Here is a 23,143-nt window from a genome sequence, read left to right as displayed (position 1 = left end):
TTGTTGGTGTATTAGGCTGTGTAGCTGTGATAGTGGTAGGACCTGGGTTAGGGTGTATATCACCATCTAACAGGGAGTGGACCTGAACTTTTAGGATGAGTTGTAGAAGTTTAAAAATTAGGTTCTTATTTTTTCTAGCTAGTGGGTTACATTGAGGGATGTGATGGAGTCTATGAAATATGGCTGCTGAGTACTTAGCTGAGCTGGGGAGGTTGCTAACACTATGAGTGGAGCTTTGAAATTCTTCAAAGAGTGCAGTCCAGTGACAATACAAACTCGTATATAAGGAATGCAAACCAGCTGATAGTCATTTTCTTCCAAGGGACTGTGTATGGCAATGTAAAATTCAGAAGAGGCTTTGAACAATGCCAGTAACAAATTAAAGATAAAGCTGGTACAAATATAGTTATGAGGTCAGGGGGCCAGTGAAGGGGTTGAAAATGTGTCTTTGAGGAAGGTCTTGGGACCTCTCTTGTTCGGTATATATTTCTCGGAGGTACAGGCCAACATGGAAGGACTGTGGCTGACCAAGTTCGCAGATGACTGCAAACTGGGCGCCATAATAGACACTCCAGCCGACACAAGCATCCTCCAAAAGAGCCTCATAGAAACAGACAACTGGTGCCAGAGCCATGGCCTCAAGCTAAACGCCAAAAAGTGTATAGTCATCCCCTTTGGCAAAAACAAAGTGCCCACAAATTACCACATAGGTGGTAATCCATTAAGTACAGAAGAAGTAATTAGGGACTGGGGACCCAAGTTGATAGCAATCTCTCATTTGACAACCACGTGGCCAAAGTGGTTAGAAAAACATTTTATATAGCCCACCTAATCATGAAGGGATTCACATCTAGATCAGGGGAGGTCATCGTGCCTCTTTACTCATCCCTCATCAGGCCCATAATTGAGTACAATGCCCCTTTTGGGATGTACCTTACCAGACACCTGCAGCAACTGGAAAGACCCCAAAAGTACCTCACCAAGAGGATCAAGGGGCTCAAACAGATGCCATATGCTGCCCGGTTAAAGAAACTCCAGCTCTACTCAGTGGCATACCGCCTGCTCAGAGGCGATCTGTGCCTGACGTATAAAGCCATGTCCAACCCAGAATTAATGGACATGCTGCACCTCAGAAAATCCAAATCCCATCGAGCTATGCGCTCGAGGGACTTAAACCTCAGCACTGAAATAAATAGGACATGCTGGAGGGACAGATTCATAACCCAGAGGCTCCCTTCAATCTGGAATAAAATCCCAGTCCAGGTTAGGCAGAGTCCCTCATTGACTCTTCAAGAGGAATCTTGATGAGTGGATGGGAGATCGTAGGTTTACCCCGGGTATCACTTCTGTGTCACTCTTAGACAGAGGCACAGTATACTAACCTCGAAAAAGGGCATAGCAAAATTAATTTAAAATGGGTGGCGAAAGCCATACACACTCTGGCTAGGCTTATAAATGCCCTAGGGCAGATAGCCTAGTATGAACCTATGAACCTATGAACCTATATACCATACTATCATACAATCTAACAAAACAATGTAACAAAATTGAAAAGACACATCTTCTGGAAGAGATATGTTTGTTTAAAAGTAATAGCAAAGCATGGGGTGGCATATAATCACAAATATAATAGACAAAAGTAATTTTAAAAGATTGTTCAAAAGTCATCATGTAGTTACACTCTAAAATGGCTAAAATGCTTAAAAATGTTGAAGTAAAAAGTAACCAAGAAAAAGATGGCGATAAAGGACCTAAGCTACTTTAACTAAAAGAGTCCATTAAAGTGGACCCAGGATGTTGGAGATATAGACAGGGACTCTTACGAAACTGTAGGCACATTTTCTGGAGCTGTCCAAGACTAGACAGATTCAGACAGGCTATCATAGTTTTCAAACGTTTAGTGCAAAAAAATCTGGATAAAGACAAAAATAATGGGGGGAGGGCAAATTTTAAATACTGCTCTTATAAACTTAGAAAGTTGATAGAATACAATGTTTTGTGTTACTGTGCATTTCCTGGAGGATATGAAGTCTGAAACTTAAATGCCTGTCATTATTTAGTGAATTCAGTCCTCACTAATTTGCCAAAAATCCAGAAAACCACACGTTTTATTGAGGAACAGACCAAAAATACAAGGCAAAAATCTGGACATTCTACGAAAATCTGGACAGTTGACAGGTATGCAGGATTTCCAAAAATTAATGGAAGAGGTAATATGTGATACATGAGACCTCAGAGAAACTGACTTCTTATTAAGCAGGATAGGCATTTAATGAATAGTCAAGCATTGTAAACAGTAATTACACTAGCGGCAAATAAGGCAGTAACAACAAAATGGATAACACACAATGCCTCCACAATAGGCAAAGGAACAGAAATAATACATTGTAAGGACCAAGAACTAAAAATCCTACCTAAAATAAATGAAAAGTTTCATAAGAACAAATGGATGAAGTGGGAACCACTGGAAATTCTAAAGTGGTCAGGAATCATAGGGCAGATCTGTAGGGCATAACAAAAAGTGTGTTCAGGATGTAAAGTGTTGAACAAGAAGATTGACAGATTATTATCAGGAAATGCATGTAACCTCTGATTTTGAGCTGGATTTGTTGTACTACAGGTAATGGTAAACTGTGGACCTGAATAGTGTATAGACCATATAATACAGGTGAGACCAGCTATCGGGAGGAAAATATGTTGCACTGTGTATGAGGACTACACCGAGATGTAAAGACTCTATCACAATATGTTGTTGAACAAAATAATAAAGTTATAACATCTGGCTCTTTTTCTTCTACAGATGAATGACCAAGCCAGAGAAACTGATCATAAAAAGTGGCAGGCTACTTTTAATGAGCTGAAGTCAATTTTGAATCATGCTGTGTCACTGTGTGTTCAGAAAGGAATCCTAACAATGAAGCAAGCTGCCAGGTATTTCACATCAGGTAAGGACACAAATTGTCGGCCAGACAGTATAAAAAAGAAAGGGTAGAAGGATGTGTCACTTGTCTGTCTTTGTAAGAAATGTAGCTAATAGTTAAACCAAACAGAATAGGAGGAAAATACAGAAGAAAATTCAAGATAGTCTGTGGTAATTCTCTTTCACATTCTTCCTAAACTTTTAATTTTTCATTACTAATTTTGGATCTCTGATCAATGACAGTGTCAAAACATCATTCTGATCCCTGGAGTATTTAATAACAGCACAGGAGACAGGACTCAAGGCTGCAACTGACTGAAAAGCTATATGCATTATGACATTATGATTACTACGTAGTCCTGAAGTTTTGCGCATGCACACACACACACACACACACACACACACACACACATATATATATATATATATATGTGTGTGTGTGTGTGTGTGTGTGTGTGTGTGTGTGTGTGTGTGTGTACATATACATGTACAGATAGGCATTTACATACACACAGACACAGACACACACATGCACACACGCACGCGCGCACCCACACAGACACACACACACACACACACACAAAAGCTATATGCATTATGATTACTACGTAGTCTTGAAGTCTTGCACATTTACACATACACACACACACACACACACACACACACACACACACACATGGACACACACACACGCACGCACGCACACATACACACACACACACACACACACACACACACACACACACACACACACATATTAGAAAACCACATAAAAATATAATTACTTTTCCACCTTCCCAAGGAGAGAAAGAGAAGCCCTTTTTTAATTATTTATAATATATTTGCATAACTTGTACTCAGGTGGGACTTCTCAAAAGCAGCTTTTGGAGATAGGCATGCAGTTTTTCATTATCAAAACATTACATTATATAGGTTCATAGGTTCATAGGTTGGTACTAGGCTATTCCAGAGTCTGGGGTGTCTCTGGGTCAGGAACCTATCCCTCCAGCATGTTTTGTTCATTGTGATGACAAGATTTAGATCCCTGGAATGTGTGGCTCTGAGGGATTGGGATTTCTTTAAGTGTAGTATGTCCAACCCTTGTATGTTAAGCAGAGATTGCCTCTGAGTAGACGATATGCGACAGAGTATAGGTGGAGTCTTTTTAGACTGTCAGCATAGGGTATCTGCTTTAGGCCTGTGATTCTTTTAATGAGGTATTTCTGCGGCCTTTCCAGTTGTTGCAGATGTCTTGAGAGGTACATACCAAACGGGGAGTTGTATTCTATAATGGGTCTAATGAGGAATGAGTACAGTGGGACAATGACCTCCTTTTTTTCTGAATGAGAAGCCCTTAGTGATGAGGTGTGCCACATAGAAGGATTTTGTGACTGTTGTGGCGATGTGGTTATCGAAGGTGAGACCACTGTCCACCTGTGTCCGTAAGTCTCTTATCACACTTTCAGTGTTTAGTATACTGCCACCTATGTGGTAATTCACGGGTACATGTTTTTTCCCAAAGGGGATAACTATACATTTCTTGGCATTGAGCTTGAGCCCATGGCTCTGGCACCAAGCATCTGTTTCTGTAAGGCCCTTTTGTAGAATATCCACATAATTTGGGGATTCAATAATGGCTCCCAGTTTGCAGTCATCTGCGAACTTTATTAGCCAGAGTCACTTAGTCTTGGCCTGTACTTCAGAGAAGTAGACGCCAAACAAGAGCGGTCCCAGGACTGAACCCTGAGGTACTCCACTTGTCACTTGTCTGGAGCTGGATTTGGAGTTGGCTACTTTTACAGTGTGGGTTCTGTCAGTAAGCCAGTTGGCAACCGATCGAGTGAAGTAGGGAGTAATGCCCAGCTTAATAAGGTTATCTATGATTCCTGAGTAGGGGATGGTGTCGAAGGCTTTGGTGAGGTCCAGATAGGCTGTGTGGACCACATTACTCTTGTTCATAGGTTCATAGGTTGGCACTAGGCTATCAGTCCTAGGGCCTATACAAGCCTAGACATAACATTTCCCTGGCTATTTCTTCCCAGAATATTTACTTCCCTGGTTCCCTGTCTAGCAGGGTGACTGACGTGATCCCCAGGGTAAATTTCCTATCTCCCATCCAGTCGTCAAGGTTCCTTTTGAAGAGGCCAAAGAGGCGCTCAGCTTGACATATATGGGCAGTCTATTCCAGAGTATGGGGAATCTCTGGGTCAGGAACCTATCCCTCCAGCATGTTTTGTTCATTGTGATGACCAGTTTTAGATCCCTGGAGTGTGTGGCTCTGACGGATTGGGATTTTTTTAAGTGTAGCATGTCCAACAGCACTTGGTTTGACATGGCCTTGTATGTTAAGCAGAGATCACCTCTGAGTAGACGATATGCGACAGTGTATAGATGGAGTTTGTTTAGACGGTCAGCATAGGGCATCTGCTTTAGGCCTGTGATTATTTTAGTGAGGTATTTATGTGGCCTTTCCAGTTGTTGCAGGTGTCTTGTGAGGTACATACCAAATGGGGCATTGTACTCTATAATGGGTCTAATGAGGGATGAGTACAGTGGGACAATGACCTCCTTTTTTCTGGATGAAAAGCCCTTAGTGATGAGGTCCATGGCTCTGAAGACTGATTCAAAAAAGTCAATCAGGTTCAGGGGACAAGATCGGCCCTTCACGAACCCAAACTGCGTAGGGTCCAGTGTTTGAAGGTTGCCAATGTCTTTGTTTATAAGTTCCATGATAATATGTTCCATAGCCTTGCAGATCAGGCTCATTAGACTGATGGGGAGGTAGTTCCTGGGATCCAAGGTGGATCCCCCTTGTGGAGTGGGATAACTGTAGTTGTGTGCCAGTCAGTGGGCATGAAGCCTGAGGTGAGGCTATGCTTAAACGTGACACTTAGGTGAGGTCCAGTTCATTTTGTAGTTCATGTAGTACACATCCTGGGATGTTGTCTGATCCCATGGATGCTGTATTCTTAGATTTGGAGAGTGCATTTTTTTACCTGTGTGGTCATTATTACCAGAATTTGGCAATCTTTCGGTATTGAGATGGGCCCTTTAGGGGGTGAGAGGGGGTGAAGTTTGCACTGAATCGATCTGCCAGGATATTGGCAATATCCTTGAGATCATTATATTTAATGCCATTCTGTTGTAACTCAGAGCAGATCTGAGCATTGCCATTTAGGTTCTTGACATAGCTATAGAATGCCTTGTGGTTGTCTTTGGAATCTCTGGCAATTTTATTTTCATAACTAGCTTTGGAGGATTTTATGAGGGATCTCAGCTTCTTACTGAGGCTGCTAAGGGAGTTTTTTGCATCCTGGGATTTTCCTCTTTTCTGCAAGTTTCTTCCTTTTGTTGTAAAGTTTGTTTATGGCAAAGGACCACCAGATTGGCTTCCTTTTTTTGGTGGAGAGTGTCCTGGTTCTATTGGGGATGGCACGATTCAAGCACGAGTGGATGTGCTCGTACAGTGCCTTAGTTTAGGATTCAGCAGTCGAACTTTCAGTTCCCGTCTGCATGGGTGTCATGAAGTTTGTCACTACTGACTTGAGTAACATGAGGTTGGATTTGGATAGTTTTTTTACTGATGTTTCCTTACTGGGGGGTGGGGGTGGGATGTGGATGTCAAGGGTGATTAGCTTATGGTCAGACCTGACCAACGAGGGGGTGACCATAGGTGTGGAGCATCAATTTCCCATGTTGGTAATGACCAGGTCTAGGATATTGCAGCCCCTGGAGGGACTAAGGATTAGTTGATCCAGGGCATTGGAATTTATGAATTCCAAGAACCACTGGGCAAAGGTGTTGGTACACGAGTAGTTTTCCCAGTTAATGGCAGGGTAGTTGAAATCACCCAGTATTAGGGTATTTGATTGTATCTTAATATTTTCCAGTATGTTTAGAAAGGTGTAATGAGAATCTTGGGGCATGGTGGGGGATCTGTAGCAAGCTACAATTTGGATTGCAGTCTTACCTAGTGTTAATTGCACCTGGAGAATTTCACACACATTGTGTTGGGCAACTAGCCTGGTGTTGTGAATATCCTTGGTGAATATGGACACTCCTCCACCTTTAGTGTTTTGATCTTGGTTTAGTGGCCGAAAAGTGTGGTAAGAGTTGTAGCTTGGTATTGCAGGGGTGCTCTCTGGAGCCTTGAACCAGGTCTCAGTTACCGCACAGATATTGATGTTCTCCATTTTTAGGAGTGTCTCGAGAGAGTGCATTTTGAGGTTTAGACTTCTAGCATTGAGTAGCACTACCTTCAGATTTTAAATGCTTTTACCTGTTGCAGTGATGGTTTTGTCCTTTGAACTTTGCCTAAAAAAAGGCACTATAGGGGTGGCAAGAGCCTTAGCTAGTAACCTGAATCCCAGGGGTGACAGGTGCAGACCATCTCTGGCAAAGCATCGTGGTCTGTCAATCATGTCGTCCCAGGCAGACAGATACTGGATCCCCTTTGAATGACACCAGAAGCTTAGCCAGTTGTTGAAGTCAATCATTTTGTCCTTATACTGTGGTATCATTCTGGGCGAAGGCAGGATGCTACTCAGGGCTAGGGTCATACCTGCCTGGGCCACATGATTCGAGAGCTCTTCCATGTCTCTTTTCATGTAGTCCAGGGAGGTACATTTCAAGTCATTCACTCCAGCATGTACAATGACACAGTCATATTTGTACTTGTTGTGGACTGACTTTAGTGCATGCATTATGTGACGGATCCTGGCACCCGACAGGCAGCTGACTGTAATTTTCTCCTTGTCCAGCCTGGTGAGTGGGACATCAGTGTGCCTGACTATAGAGTCACTATGACTAAAGTGTTGTCTTTGATATTAAGAAGTCACTTATCTGCCCTCAAATATGGATGCACTTTTTATATCACTCAAGCAGCCACACTTCACAGACACAACTGGTCACTCGCACTGGAATAGAACCTGTTGTAGAAAGAGGATTAGACAAAGAAATAAAGCTTTTAGAGACTTTTCTGTAGACTCAAGTTAGACCAGTCTAGATATTATTTGGCACAGTCCTATCAGGTTTCAAGACACCAAAGATAGTTTTGTGTTGCATCTTAGATTTGGAACTTCCATCTTTATCTTGGATAGCTGTACTAGCAGTACATTGGAAAGAATCAGTATACTTCAGTGAACTAAATGCCTTATCATCCTTGGTTTAAACATCTGGGTATGGCTCTCTGGTATGTGTTTTTTTAAGTTGAGACACCTCCGGAATGGCTTGGGCATATCTCTGGTTATGTCTTATACTGGCACTGTAATCCATTTTATAACATGCAGGATCATGGTACATCTAATTTTTGCTGCTATAACAGCAGTTGCTCCCCGTTTTCTTTCCCTATCCAGCTTTAGGCACACCAGTTGGCCTGGTTGTAGGATAGGTAGTGATTGGGTGGAATATTGCCTGTTGTAAAAGTGTTTGTATGTATGTTTTGCTTTTGGTTCATTTTTCTAGACAAATAGTTTGGATTCCAACATAGGTAGAGTAGTCCTGAACTGTCTACCATGTATCAGCTGTGTGGAAAAACATCAAAGGTTTATGAGGGTCAAGCTGACACAGAATCTTTTTGGCAGTTTAAACTGCTCTCTTAGCAGCTGTGTTGGACTGTGGCTGTTGATGACTTGGTGTAGTATGTATAAAGCCATAATCAAACAGTTGGCTTGAGACAATCTAGATATAAAGTACGAATCATTATCTGTACGTAATTGAGTTTGTATGCTATACCAGATAAACATCGTCCTGAACCTGGCAATAATTTGTTGACTAATTATTATCAGTTTATGTAAAATTTCTATTTCTTGAGCGTAATGTCCCAATATTACAATGTAGCTCTTTCTTTCAAATTCACATAGTTTTGCAGCTGTTTTCTGCTAAGGACCTTGCAGTGAAGGATTTGATAGTAATGATTTTCTCTCTTCTGGGGTAGATTCATAGATTGGAACTAGGTTAAAGACCTGAGGTACCTTTCTAAGCTTAGTCAAGTTTTCCCAATAGAATAATGGCATTTTGTATCCAAATAAGACATTGAGGGTCAAACATGTATAAGCTACTTCTGTTCATAAGGAGGGTGGCCTAATGGTTAAGGTGTTTGCACAAACACAAGGTGCAGGGTTTGAGTCTCACAAGGGATAATTAGCTAAGCTTAAAATGGCTCGCAAGGGAAGTTAGTTTAGTACTAACCTATGAACATGGGTGCCAGGCCTGATGTAAATTTCCTATTCCTCATCCACTGATCTAGGTTGCACTTAAACTGGGTAATAGGCAAATTCAGCTTTGCATAGATGGGAAACAAGCTCCATAGGAGAGGCAGTCTCTGGGACATGTATCTGTCTCTCTAGCATGTTCTGTTTAAGTCACAGATAAAATGTAGGTCCCTAGACCCTGTATTTCTGGTATTATTTGACTTATGAATATGTATGAGATTCATAAGTGTGGGGTTTTGCCTTGTAAGCCAAGCATAGATCACCCCTCTGTAGTAGTCTGAGTAAAGGGAAAGGGCTTTAACACAATCTGGGTAAAGCAAGCTTGTTATGCCTTGTATTCTTTTTGTAAGGAACCCTAAGGTCTCTAGAGTTGCTGTATATGCCTGGTCAGGTACACACTGAAGGGAGCATTGTACTCTATAATTAGTCTGATAAGGGCAGAGTACTGTGGGATAATGACCTCTCAGAACTAAGATGACATGCCCTTATTTGTAAATTGTGCAACATAAAAGGATTTACTCACCACTGTGGCCACATGTGGTCGAAGATAAGGCTACTGTCTATAAGTGTACCCAGATCCCTGACCACTGGGTTGACTCTTAGGGGTGTAGTATCAAAATGATAATTATCCAGGATAGTTGACTTCCCAAAAGGTACAATCATGCATTTCTTAGCACTGAGTTTAAAACCATGGCTTTGGCACCATTTGTTATCAGAGATAGGCTTTCTTGAAAAATGCTAGTGTCTGCAGGAGAGTCTATGATAGCCCCCAGCTTGCAATCATTTGCAAACATAGTCACTCATAAGCCTTCAGCATTTGATTCCACTTCAGAGAAATAGATGACAAAATGAGCAGGCCCAGTACAGAGCCCTGGGGGACTTTGCTAGTGACTGAACTCTTGATGGAGGTGGCCTCACCTATTTTGACCTCCTGGGTCCTATCAGTGAGCTAGTTGGCTATCCAGCAGGTGATAAAAGGGTTTATACCTAATTTAGTGAGATTGTCTATAATGCCTGAATGGGATATCGTATCAAAAGCCTTGGCCAGGATGAGGTAAGCTGTGTATACAGTCTTGCCCTCATCCATTGCTTTGGTGACCCTCTCATGACCTTCCTATAACAAAGCTGAACTGTGATGGGTCCATTGTTTACAGGTTACCTATGTCATTGTTTATCATGCCATGATGATTTTCTCCATGGCCTTACATGTGAGGCTGGTCAGATTCATGGCCCTGTATTAATCGGATTGGTGGTTGGACCTCCTTTCTGCAGGGGAATGACTGTAGCCATCTTCCATTCCATGGACACAAAACCTGACTATAGGCTCCAGTAGAAAAGTGATTCAAGTGGACCAAAGAGGTTATGTTTCATGCTATTTAGTAAGCATCCCAGGATTTTATCAAGGCCTATCGATGCAGTGATTTTGGCCTTGGAAAGTGCATTGATAACCTGTTCCCTAGTAATGGTTGAGGAGATTGTTGTGGTATGTGGTATTTCTTTTGGAATACTGCGGAGGAGTGGGGAGTGAAATTTGAGCTGAATCTCAAAGCCAAAGGTTTGGCAATGACCTCTGGTTTCTCTCTTTTTTAATTTCAAGTCTTTTGGGTTTTTAATACCATGATGGAAATTGACCCCATTCTTAAGTCAAAGTATGATTAAAGTTCATGAAATTAGTATTGTTTCCACCTCTGATGTCATGTCAGCCAGAAGTGCTCTTTCTTGCACTTGTAGTGTGCCCAGTAATGACTTATTCTACAATTTGTACAAGGTTACATGTATTGGCAACATATCTAAGTACGATTGTAGATTCTTTTTTTAAGACCCATTGCTCCTACTACTATTGGAACTGTCTGGGTATCTTTCTTCCACTTTGCTCTTGTTTCTGCCTGCAAATCCTGAAATTGTATGACTTTGTGTCTCTCTGTATGCAAGACACTGTAGTTATGGGGTGTAGTCACCGGGTGTGGCAATATCAGTGATCAGTGCTACTTTTGTCTTCTTTTCACGGGCCACTATATCTGGTTTTCTAGCATCTGTCTTTTAAACTGTTGGTAATGGGTGATCCCATGTGATATAGACTTCATCATTTTCTGTTATGCTTTGTGGCTTATGTTTCCAGTGTTTTTCAGCCACTTCCATACCATAATGTTTACACAATCCCCAGTGCAACAGTCTTGCCACATTATCATACCTTTTAGTATACAGTCCTTCTGCCATTAGTATGTCACAACCAGCAACAAGGTGTGCCAGTGTTTCCAAGTCAGTTTTACAAAACCTACAATTTTCAGTTTCTCCCACATGTTCAATAGACTTTGTAAACCAGTATATGTATGTAGCCTACTATCCCGGGCCGCCAATATTAACCTTTCATCTCTTGGTTTGAATTTGCCTCTCCTTAACCATTCCTGCGTTCGCTCCTGATCAACATGAGGATCTTTCATAAGTTTTCTATAGTTGCAACTATATTTATGCATTTTCCACTTTTCTTGCCTTCTCATCTGATCCTTTGCCTTATATTCTTTATTTTGTTTTTTGGCACATTCAGTTGCTGCCTGATTTTACCTACTTCTGGTTTGATTTCCATTCCTGCTTGATGCCAGTATGCTTCTGCTAGATTAAGCAGAGAAGTCAACTTGATTTATTCTCCTCATGTTTCAAATCTTTCACTACATTTGGATATTGTGAGGTTGGCAGATATGTGTGGAGTCCCATGATTGCAGATCTATACATGTAATCAATTTCAATCTTGGTATGCACTGATTTTTATAAATCATTTGGTGAGCATGAAGCATCCTTCTTGTTTTCCTATCTAATTTATCCAACACATTTTGGAGCCAGCCAATCACTCAAAAATTGTATGTTAAGGCAGGAAGAACAAATTGGTTTATAGCCTGGATTTTGTTACTAGATGTCAATGCTGTTTTCAGGATTACTTTAAGTCTTCTAAGTTTTATTTGCATTTATTCATGTGTGGTTCAGTGTGGGTGATGCCATTTAGAGTAAGTTCTGTGCATTGTTGCATATTTCCCTTGAGGATAAGGACATAGCTGTAGAATGCTTTATGGCTGTCCTTCAATTTAGAAAAAAAAATCAGTTTGGCATTGCTGTTTTTTGGAAATTAGTTTGTAGCTGTATGTTTTGGAATTTGGTTTCTTCAAATTTAGCCTTTGAATTATTAATTAACCCTCTTAGCTGCCAATTTAGATTGGTCAGGGTTTTTCTTAGTATGTTGGGCTTTGTTCCTTCTATGCTTGGCCAAGACTTTTTTTTTTGCTGTATAACCGACTGATATTGTGATTCCACCACTGTGGCTTGTCTTTTGAATTTGTCTTATTCTTAGTATGAGTGGGCACAGCTTGCTCTATACAGCTATCAATGTGTCTATACAGGGATTTTGTAAATAGTTCAATGTATGCTGTGATGTTTATTGGGTTTGGAGATGCTTGGAATTTAGCCAAGGTGTTGCTTATAGTGCGAGCTTAACCTTGGAATAGTTCCTAAAGCTTTTTGGTTTTGCTGGGCCCTCAGATTTAATTTTTATTTCAAGCAATACTGCCTTATGGTCAATTCCGATGAGTGGTGACATTACATGGGGTTTGGAATATCTCCCCTCCAAGTTTGTGATTACAAGGTCAAGGATGTTTGCACCCCTCATAGAAGAATAGACCAACTGTTCCAGGATGTTGGTATTAACAAAGGGTTTACCTTTGAAAGGTTGAAAATCATTTTTGTGAACAGCCAGTCGGGTGAACCGAAATGCCGATTCCTGCTTGTCGAATATCACGGAAGTTCGAAACTCAGCAAATCGAACAGCTGATTCGCTGAGTTTCAAACTCCGATATCGAATGCACAATGTAATGCAGGGGGGCAAGCCCCCTGCACCTCCCACACCTCCCTACTTTAATATTCTAACTCCGAGGTCACATTACAGTGGGGAAAGGGTCCATTTCCCGATCTCCACTATAGCGTACTCTGCACCCAAAATGCCGAATCTGGAATGAGCAAATGTCAGTGTGCATTCACTCATTGCACATTCAATGCATTTTTTTCACCTATCCGAAAACTTGAAAAATGTACTTCCGCACAACCATATTTCGACAATTAGACTTTCAACCTTTCAAAGGTAAACCTAACAAAGTTTAGGAAACGTTGGGCTTGTGCATTACAAAAATTCCTGATCTACAGAGGGGTAGTTGAGATCCCCCGTGAAGATCATATTGACTTGAACAGTGAGGGACTCTAGTACATTGAGACAGGTAGTATTGCTTTCCTGGGACATAGATGGGGATCTCTAGGTTGCAAAGATATGGTATGAGACCCTGTTTATGGAGAGCTGCACATGTATGAGTTCCAGTGGGTTATACACTTTAAATAGTCTGGATGTGAGGTTGTGTTTAAGGTAGACTGAGACTCCTCCACTTTTAGTTCCCTTCAGGGAAGGTAGTTGGTCTAAAGGTTTGAAAGGCATTATAACCTTGCACTGCTGGGTGCTCTCTATGACTTTAAACCATGCATCCATTACTACACAGATGTCTATACTCTCCAGGGAGAGGAAGGCTTGCAGGGAGTGGAGTTTCTTGTTAAGACTTCTAGCACTGAGCAGTAACACCTTCAGAAATTCCTTGGTAGGTTCAGTTAAGTCTTGAGGTTTATCAGTCTGGCATTGCTTAAGAAAGGCACTATGAGGTGGAAAAGGTCTTTACCAATATCTGAAAGCCTAGAGGGGATAAGTGCAGGCCATCCCTGGCAAAGCAGCATGGTCTGTCAATGAAGTCCGCCCGGGGCATCAAATATTGCACCCCTTGGAATGACACCAGAAGCTAATCCAACTGTTAAAATCAGTAATTTTCTGTTGGTAATATAGTATCATCCTTGGAGAAGGTAGTATGCTGCTCAGTGCTAGGCTCATACCAGCCTGAGATACATAATCAACCAGCTTGATCATGTCTCACTTCATATAGTGAAGGGAGGTATGTCTCATGTCACTAACACCCCATGGACTATGACATTGTCAATGGTACCTGTGTTTTCATGACCTCAGTGCCTGTGTGATTTGACAAGTCCCAACTCGGAAAGGCAGATACCTGTGATTCTCTCCTTATTCAATCTGGTGAGGGGGACATTGCTGTGCCACACTACAGAATCACCAATGACCAGGAAATTTGGCTGCTTGTTCATTTGCCTTAAGGGCTTGGCATTATAGGCATTAGATACAGTGTTACTATGTGTAGCTGTGGGTGGTTTAATGGAGTGTTTACATGATGGCTGAGGACCCTTTTTTTGATTGTGCTGTGCAGGAGGTCTTAGTGTTTTAAGGGAAGTTACCTGTAACTGCCTCAGCATAAGTAGTTTTATATGTAGGATATTTATCCTGTGCAGCAGGTGTGGCGCACGTGCCACTGACAATAGGATTAGTTTTGGTTGTATGGCAGATGTTTGCCTCCAGAGTTAAAGTGTATTTACTGTTTTATTAAGAAAAAGTGTGTTGTCAGTGTATATGAGGCAATTGCTGCAATGCCTCAGAATACCCATCTTAATCAGACTGGTCACACGGGGAGTTGGGAAGTGCATATCCATGGCTACTGATGAGGAGTGAGGGAAATTTAAATAATGAAAAGGTCAATATCAGAAGGAACTTGATGAGCATCTCTCATCTATGTGCAAACTGGATGCTCTAGTATTTAAAAAAAGTGCCAAGACAGTAAGGGTATTTTAAGGGACATACACTGCTAGAGATTGGCATCTACACAGATTACAGGGAGGAGTTACACTGCAAGATATTTGCATCTATACAGATCACTGCTAGGTGCTGTAGTGCAGACAGCAGCAGTTCTAACCGAAGACTATAAAAAAAGTCAAAAAGTGCAGATATTCAACACAGAAATAATTAATGCAGCTGTGACAAATGCAATACAAAAACAAGTGCTGAAAAGGAGGATATGGTAAGTCTTAGCTTGGTCATAGGTTATAAGCCAAGCATTATGCAACTGCAACACATAAATAGCAGAGGAGATTCGATAAAAGAAGAAGAAGAAGAAGAAGAAGAAGAAAGCAACACAGACAGTTCTAACTAGACTATGAAAAGGGTAAAAAAGTGCAGATATTCTACAGAGAAACACTCAATTAACACAGTGAGAAACAAGTGCCAAAATAGAGGATATGGTAATATAAGGTGCAGCTTTTGTAGAGTTTAGCAGAAACTAGCAACACTGTTCTTCTCAAGGAGAGTGGTCGGCAAATATCACCAAATGCTTCATGCACAGAGATTCAAATTTTAAACAACCTTGTCCACTAGACAATCAAATAAAGGCACAGTAAGACTTACACCAGCAATTCCCCTCTCAGAGGGGCATATGCTATCCACTCCACAACCTTCATAATATAAAATAACTGGTTTGAAGCCCAAGTGCTTAAACTAAAACAAAAACTCTTAGAATAACAGACAAAATAAACCTTCACCAGCAATTCCCAGCTCAGAAGGGTGGAGGCTACCCTGTCTTCCCACAAGAGTGTAGACCACAAACCTTCTTAATGTAAAATAACTGGTTTGAGCCCAGTTGCTTAAACCAGAACAAAGACACTTTTAGAATAACAGCCACAATAAGGCTTCAGCCAGCAATTCCCCACTCAGAAGGGTGTGAGCTACCTCTCCTAACACACAAGTGTAGACCACAAACCTTCCCAATGTAAGATAACTAGTCTGGAGCCTAAGTACTTAAGTCAAAACTAAGAGGCTTACAATAATAGTTACATTGTAATTGGGCTACTAACAAGCGGTAATAAATGCAGCAGGTTAAATGCAATTGAACACTTTAAGAATGCATAACAAAAATCCAAATAAAGTAAGAATAAGCATAAATACAGTAAACGCTGATGATAAAGTGCATTTTTTAGTAAGTGGGAAGGTAAGAAACAAACGATAATTCACATTTAAGAGATTAAGGGGTAGGGGAGGGGCTACCCAGTTGATCTCTCAGTGCTCAGTAGAATAAGCTGGTGAGATGAGACTGGGAGGAGAATCCAAGATCAGATTTACAGTAGGGGATGAGTAAGTCAAAAGCCACCATGTTATAAGCACAACAGGAGTAGGACGGGAAGGTGGAAGAAATCAAATGCAGACAAAGATCAGCAAATCAAACAACGCTAAGACTAAATAAAGATGCCACTAAATATTTGTAGTTAAGTGAGGAATGCTATTACTCAGCTCCTTACACTGATTAGTTGGATTTTATTCAGTCTGCAAAATAATTATTTTCTAACTGACTCTAGCCAGGACTTCTTAAAACTCCAAAAAGAACAAAAAAGTAAAACAAAACAAAATGAAATACAAGAGTGGATTCACTATACAATCTCGAAGTACTGAAATGTCGAATTTCAGTATTTAGAGACTGAATAGTCGAAAACCCACATACATGGAAACCCACAATCACGAATACCACAACTGCGACCATTCACACACACACACACACACACACACACACACACACACACACACACACACACACACACACACACACACAAAACAAGACATAATTACACACACATACACCTACCTAACTAAACAAACATAACAACACACAGAAACACACCTAACCTACCTATAATCAGGGGGGCAAACCCCCCTGCACCCCCCACCCCCCCTACTTATATATTCTAACTCCAAGGTCGCACTAAACACACAAACACACAAAAAACACCACCACACACACTCACACACACTAAAATCCCTACCCAATATCCTCAAACACACAACACTTACCTGAAACCCCAGATAAATCCACAAACCGCACCACACGTAACGAACGCGACACCACAATAGCGGCGGATTCGACATTTGCAGATTCAACACTTCTGCATTTGGCATAGTGAAGTTTCGAGTAATTGCACTTTCCACTATTCGGTCTCAATGTACTGAACTGCGAGATTTCAGTACGTCGAGATTGTCTAGTGTATCCACAAGACTATAGATAAACAAAAAAATGGAAGTAACCAAACCTTAAATCTTAAATGAATAACTCCAATCCAAAATCAAATGCAGACAGAGATCAGCAATAGCCAGACAGAGAACAGCAAGTCACACAGTACTACAGCTAAAAAATAGTTTATGTATTATACAAAACTGGTACATCAATACTAGCTTTGCAATGTCTGTGTTGATCATCATGCCAACATTTTGGCTCTTTCATGGCACTTAATTAGGTTTTGATGCCCTTCATGTATTTGTTTAAGGATGTTGGAATGGTGTGAAGAAGGTACAACAATTCTGACTTAGTACAATAATAAACCAGTCAAACAAAAAACAATTGTGTTATGACAGTATAATATGGTATAGCATTTGTACATAAGATACTTTGTATGTATCCAATGGTTAGGTTGTCAATCTCTTATATGTTTAATAACCATTTGTAACTGATTACTTTGGTAGCTTGTTTTAGCCTTTCACTTTTTGGTAGTTACTGGCTGATTTACCATGGTGTTCTGCAAATACACAGTAATGTCCTCTTCAGCATCAGACCATGTCTGGTCAATTATTGAGTTTCTGAGTATTATTTCACCCAGTCAGTTGCTTGTCAGGTGCCTGGATTGCTCTGCCATTAAAACATCTCAGTTTCAAAAGTGGCTTCCTTGATCTTGAAAGTGGTTTGTCAAAATCAAAGAAATTAGTCAGTGAAACTAGTGGTTTTGGGTCAGTCTGGAATTGGAAACCCTCTAGTCCCAAGAAATATCTTGTGAAATTCTCACATGCCCACACACTTGCAAGGCACTCTTTTTCTGTCTGTGAATATCATTGCTCTGCATCAGTTAGCATTCGATAGGATTAGTCAGTTGGTCTCATAAATTGTTCCTCTGGAGTAAAGCAGCACCTAGACCATAGCTAATGTCAAGAGCTCTCACAGCTGTTGGCTTGATGACTTCATAGCATTGGAGCAGACATCAGCATTTGTTTAACATTGCTCAAGACTTGAGCTTCAGCATTTTCCTATTGCCAGGGTACATCTTTCTTCAGTAAGTCTTTCATTGGATGTTACTCTATGGACAGATGCAGAGGACTTGATGTAGCTCAGTTACACAAGTTGGATTATTTATTTCTGCTATGGAATTGACACAGCTTGATTCTCTGATCCGATTCTACCATTACTTATGCTCTGACAGAAGTACTGGATTTCAGGCTTACCAAAAACTGCATTTATTTTTATTTAGCTTCAAACCTGAGTTTTTAGTGATTTGGAACACATTTTTCTAATCTTTTTCATGTATCTCTTTATCTAGACCAAACAGTGGCACATCATCAATTACAACAACACCAACACCAACAACAAAAACACCCTCATACAATTTCAATAGATTATTCCTTTCACATTGAAATATATCTGGTGCTGAAGTTATACCAAATGGCAGTCTTCTGAAATAAAACATTCCAATCAGAGTAATAAAGGTCGTCTGCTTTTGATTATGTTTTTCTAGAGGTACTTTCCAAAACCCACTTGAAGTGTCTAATGTGGAAAACACTCAGATGCAAGCCATCTTAGGTGCAATATCCTCTAGGGTAGGTATTATGAACCTTACCCTTGTGAATGAATCATTAAGCTGACACTTAGTTTCACATTGACAAACGTTTTGATAATCAGTAACACCGGTACACACTATTCAGTAGGTTTGGTTAAACTTTCAATCACACTAAATGTTTGTATAAATCTTGAGTTTTGCCTCTATTTTAGATAGTATTGCAAATGGTACTCTTCTGTGTGGGGTCAGGGCATATGGTACAGCTTTAACTTTATCTTTACTGGCTGACAGTTAAGCAGACCAGCTTTGCCATACACTTGCACAATTAATCTTGTTTACACTGGCAGTCATCCCAATTTGCATGCCACAGTTCTACTGAACAGATTATTCACATATGGACCACCTAGCCAGTACATAGATACAAAACTTGTACATGTGCCTCTGACCCTTCCTTGCTAGGAACCTTCCTATACATGTGAGTTTGCCTGCAGGGCTACTGAGGACAGAGTTGCTTCTGTACCACATGAGACTACAGTAGTATCAGCCCCTATATGTATTTTAAGGCTTATTTGGGTTCCACATATTAGGTGTTTGACTTGCAAGTTGGATTCAGTGTTTGGCATAGCCATCACCGTACTCAGAAAAATGCTTTCTGATTACTTTCTTCAGTTTTATTCTTAGTGTTTATTTCCTTTACGAGCTTAGTTATGCATCTCATTGCATTTCTTACACATTCTGCCATGTGCAGCTCATTGCGTTGACTCTGCTTGATATAGGTTCATAGGTTCATAGTTCATACTAGGCTATCTGCCCTAGGGCATTTATAAGCCTAGCCAGAGTGTGCTTGGCTTTCGCCGCCCATTTTAAATTAATTTTGCTATGCCCTTTGTCGAGGTTAGTATACTGTGCCTCTGTCTAACAGTGACCGTTTTCTTAAGTATTTGCCAAACTTGCATTCACCCTGCTTCTCATGCAAATGCTTACATTGGCCTTTAACATGCTTTTTATTGAATTTGGCATTTTCTTTGCATTTTACTTCATATATTTCATATATGTACATTAGTGTTTTCTTTCTTAAGTAATTCATCATTTCTAACACTCAGAATTGCCTTTTCCAAAGTTAAATGCACTTCAAGCTGTAATTTTTAAGACACTTCAGTATTCAACCCAAATATTATTCTGTCTGTAATTTGTTCACCTTTTGTCTACTTAAACCCACAATACTCAGGCAGTTCATTTAAAAACCTGGCATATGCTTCTACTGACTATCCCTTCACTTGAACACATTTATGAAGGCTTGCCCTTTCATGAAAAATATTGTTTTTGGTGCAAAATGTTCATTGAGGTTACTTTTTTACTGACTCATATGTATCTGGCCCCCAGAAAATGAGTTGTAAATTGTTTCTATTTCTTTGCGCATGGCATAAAGTTAAAACGTTTACCTGGATTTCTTTATCTATTCTGTTTGGTTATAATTTAAAAGTGCGTGACACTACCTCCATGGTAGTCAGTCAAATGGCTTTGCAAATTTGAATGGTTCTGGTGCATTAAACTTGACTATTTTGGATAAATATTTTGATTATTTTTTGGCTAAAAGGCTGATAATCAGTGAAATTTGTTAACTGAGATAATATGTCTGGGCAAATAGGCCACTTTCAGTGGGGTCCCATTGAGAAAAGCTTCACGGCAGTAGTATAAAAAGCATTACATAAGAATACAACTATGCATTTGTAATCTAGTTTTAGGTCATATAATGGGTTACACAGACAAACCAGTTAAGTAGTACAAAGGCAATTCTTACATACGTAAGCAAGATTAAATAACTAGATCAATATTACATGATGCTAATATTTTGTGAAGCACTGAAGGATATGTAGAAAACATAAGAAGTTTCCAATCACTAGCAAAGCTACAGATTAGAGATAGAAGTTGAGAAGTAAGAAGTAAAAGAGTTTTATTGTTGTATAGAATAGAGGTAATAGGCTTACAATATATGACTGAGAGGTAAATTAGATTTTTAATAGGTTAAAGGGGTAAAAAGTGAAGGATTTTAAGGTAGAGTGTGGTGGGGTAAAAAGTGAAAGATGGTAAGGTATGGCACAAGATAGAGAAGGAAGTAAAAAAATAGTGCAAAGTAGAACCAAGGAGGTAGAGAGAATAGTAAGTGTGGTAGAAAAAGGTAAGGGCGGAGGAGAGAGGGTAAGAGGATAGGACATTAATGCATGATGTGTACTGGTTTATTAGTAGAGATATTCAGATGCTAGGTGTATGAGAGGATTTTGTAAGTTTAGTTGAGTGGCATAGTCATTAGTATAATTTTAGTTGTAAAACAACTTTTTTGTTAAAAAATGACTTACTCTGAGTTAGGTGGCAACTACTCAACTGTTTGAAGTGGCTTTCTAGTTTGAATGGTATTCTTTGGTCTTTTTATATGAAAAAAAAAACATCTCTGGGACTATGCATTGATGCACTCTGATGGTTATTCAGTCATGTTGTTTTATGTTGATAATACAATAATGGCACCAAACACCAGAATTTGAAGTTAAATTGCAACTTTAATAACTCACAAAATGGCAGTATGGCAAAAAAGGCAGTTACCATCTTCATCTCCACTTCACAGTGAGCACACCATACTCAAGGCATTTTGGGTATATGTAATTCTTAAAGACACAGAGCTGTATTACATAACCAATTACACAGTTATCTATGCTTAAGGCTGTACATGCCTTTATAATCACAGTAAATTGCTGCTACAGAGAGAATAGATGATACACATTATACAAATCAGTCTAAATATCTTTACTAGTTCACAATTAAGTAGAACTCTTTCCTATATATTTATTACCAAATACATTCAGACAGATTCACTATGAATAATCATGTGTCATTTAATTGACATGATATAAATTGAGAACATCTGAAATCTTGGAAAGTTACAACTCAAAACAGCAACACTCCAAAGGTCATAAAATACACAAAAACCTTTTTAACCCCTGAGAAGGATCAACCCCCCCAACTACAAACACACACACATGCACACGCACATATATATATATATATATATATATATATATATATATATATATATATATATATATAAAACAACACTGACCTTGCACAAACTAGTAAACTATAACCACGATGTGCAGTTATGATGCACCGAGAGTCACTTAAATGGATGTTGACAAACTGTAGGTTTCTCTCTTCAGCCATTTTTCCTGAAACAGTGACAGTCATAAGCCTTAGCTGGGTATTACAAGAGTTTGGTTTAGAATTTTCCATAACTTAGGTAATTTCTTAATTCATATTCCAGTGTGATGGGGAAAATTTTGCGTTGAATTCCTTTTTATCCAAATGCAATCCTTTCTAATTTACCAATACCTTGATTTTGGGAGCAGAGAGAGTCTATGTAAGATTTAATTTTCAATCTTTGAGACAGTGGAGCAGTAATCTAGGTACAGCACTTTAAAAGTTATGTGAGACCAGAAACATGGTGGCTCTAGCAACATTGGTACTTGGAACTCAGTTAGCTTTTCTTAGGGAGAGGTAGTTTTATTCTTTACTGTTATTTGAAAATTTCTGGTGCTGTGACTAGAGTTAAGGGCAACCAGCTCAACCTATTCATTCTAGTTTCATTCATTCACTATGAGAAAGCTGATGCTGACTGCCATTCTGGAGTCAAAGTTGAGGATGCCAGTTATTTTCTAGCACAGTTTAAGCTGTTTTAGTACTTTGTATACACTTTTTCTACAAACTAATGATGAATTATGTTGCTGTAGTCATTTTCACTCCAAAATGCTTGAGTGTTCTTGTCAGGGAAAAACTGTCCCTCTCTATATCTGAGAATATTACATCTAAAACCACATTTATTGATTCTATATTAGATCACCGAATGCTTAGAAAAACGAACAGTGATTAATCGACCCTATGTAAGAGAAAGCTTGCAATGTCGAACTGTCAAAACAGTGATTTTTTTTCCAAGGGAAAAAAAATCACTGTTCCAGCAAAAAAAAAAAAATTAAAACACTTTAAGCATTACATTAAGTGAGGGGCTTTGCTCCCTACACCGCCCCTACTTAAATATACCAACTCTGAGACCGCACTACAGTGCCGAAAATGGCAAAGTAACGAAGCGGCCAAGCAAATTCTTTCCCAGGGAAAGAATTTGCTTAAAAGCCGCTTAGATATTTTGCCGTTTCAGGCTTTTGAGTTCGACCAAGATGCATTCAAAAGAATGCATCTTCGGTCTTCTAATAGGGAACCCATTTATTCTGTTAAGTAGTAGCTGCCTAAGGTTTATCCCTTGGAGGACATTAAGAATGATTTTCTCCATTTACCTCAAAAAGGACAAAAGCCCTATGTGACTTGTGCTGAAAATGAAGGAACATTCTGTAGAGTTGCATATACTCAAGCAGTGCTTCATTGTCTGAGAGGAAAGTGTGATTTCTGTGGCAGAGGTACATTTCTTTGAAGCCACAGTTTCCATTGTTTCCTTCCCATGAGA

At 39.8% G+C, this 23,143-nt stretch overlaps 1 protein-coding gene across 1 annotated transcript in view; it reads left to right on the top strand.

Moving 5' to 3' along the window:
- Positions 1 to 23,143, top strand: part of LOC122802367 (NACHT and WD repeat domain-containing protein 2-like) — a 309,247-nt gene that overhangs the window by 121,422 nt on the left and 164,682 nt on the right. The window contains exon 5 of the mRNA XM_044072001.1: positions 2,801 to 2,945. Coding sequence (XP_043927936.1) covers positions 2,801 to 2,945 — 145 coding nt within the window. The remainder of the gene's footprint in view (positions 1 to 2,800; positions 2,946 to 23,143) is intronic.

This window comes from Protopterus annectens, chromosome 5.part0, assembly GCF_019279795.1.
Source record: "Protopterus annectens isolate FY-2018-M chromosome 5.part0, PAN1.0, whole genome shotgun sequence".
In the NCBI taxonomy this organism is placed as follows: domain Eukaryota; kingdom Metazoa; phylum Chordata; order Ceratodontiformes; family Protopteridae; genus Protopterus; species Protopterus annectens.
Note: the sequence above shows the minus strand (reverse complement) of the source record. Positions and strands in the feature narration are given on the sequence as shown.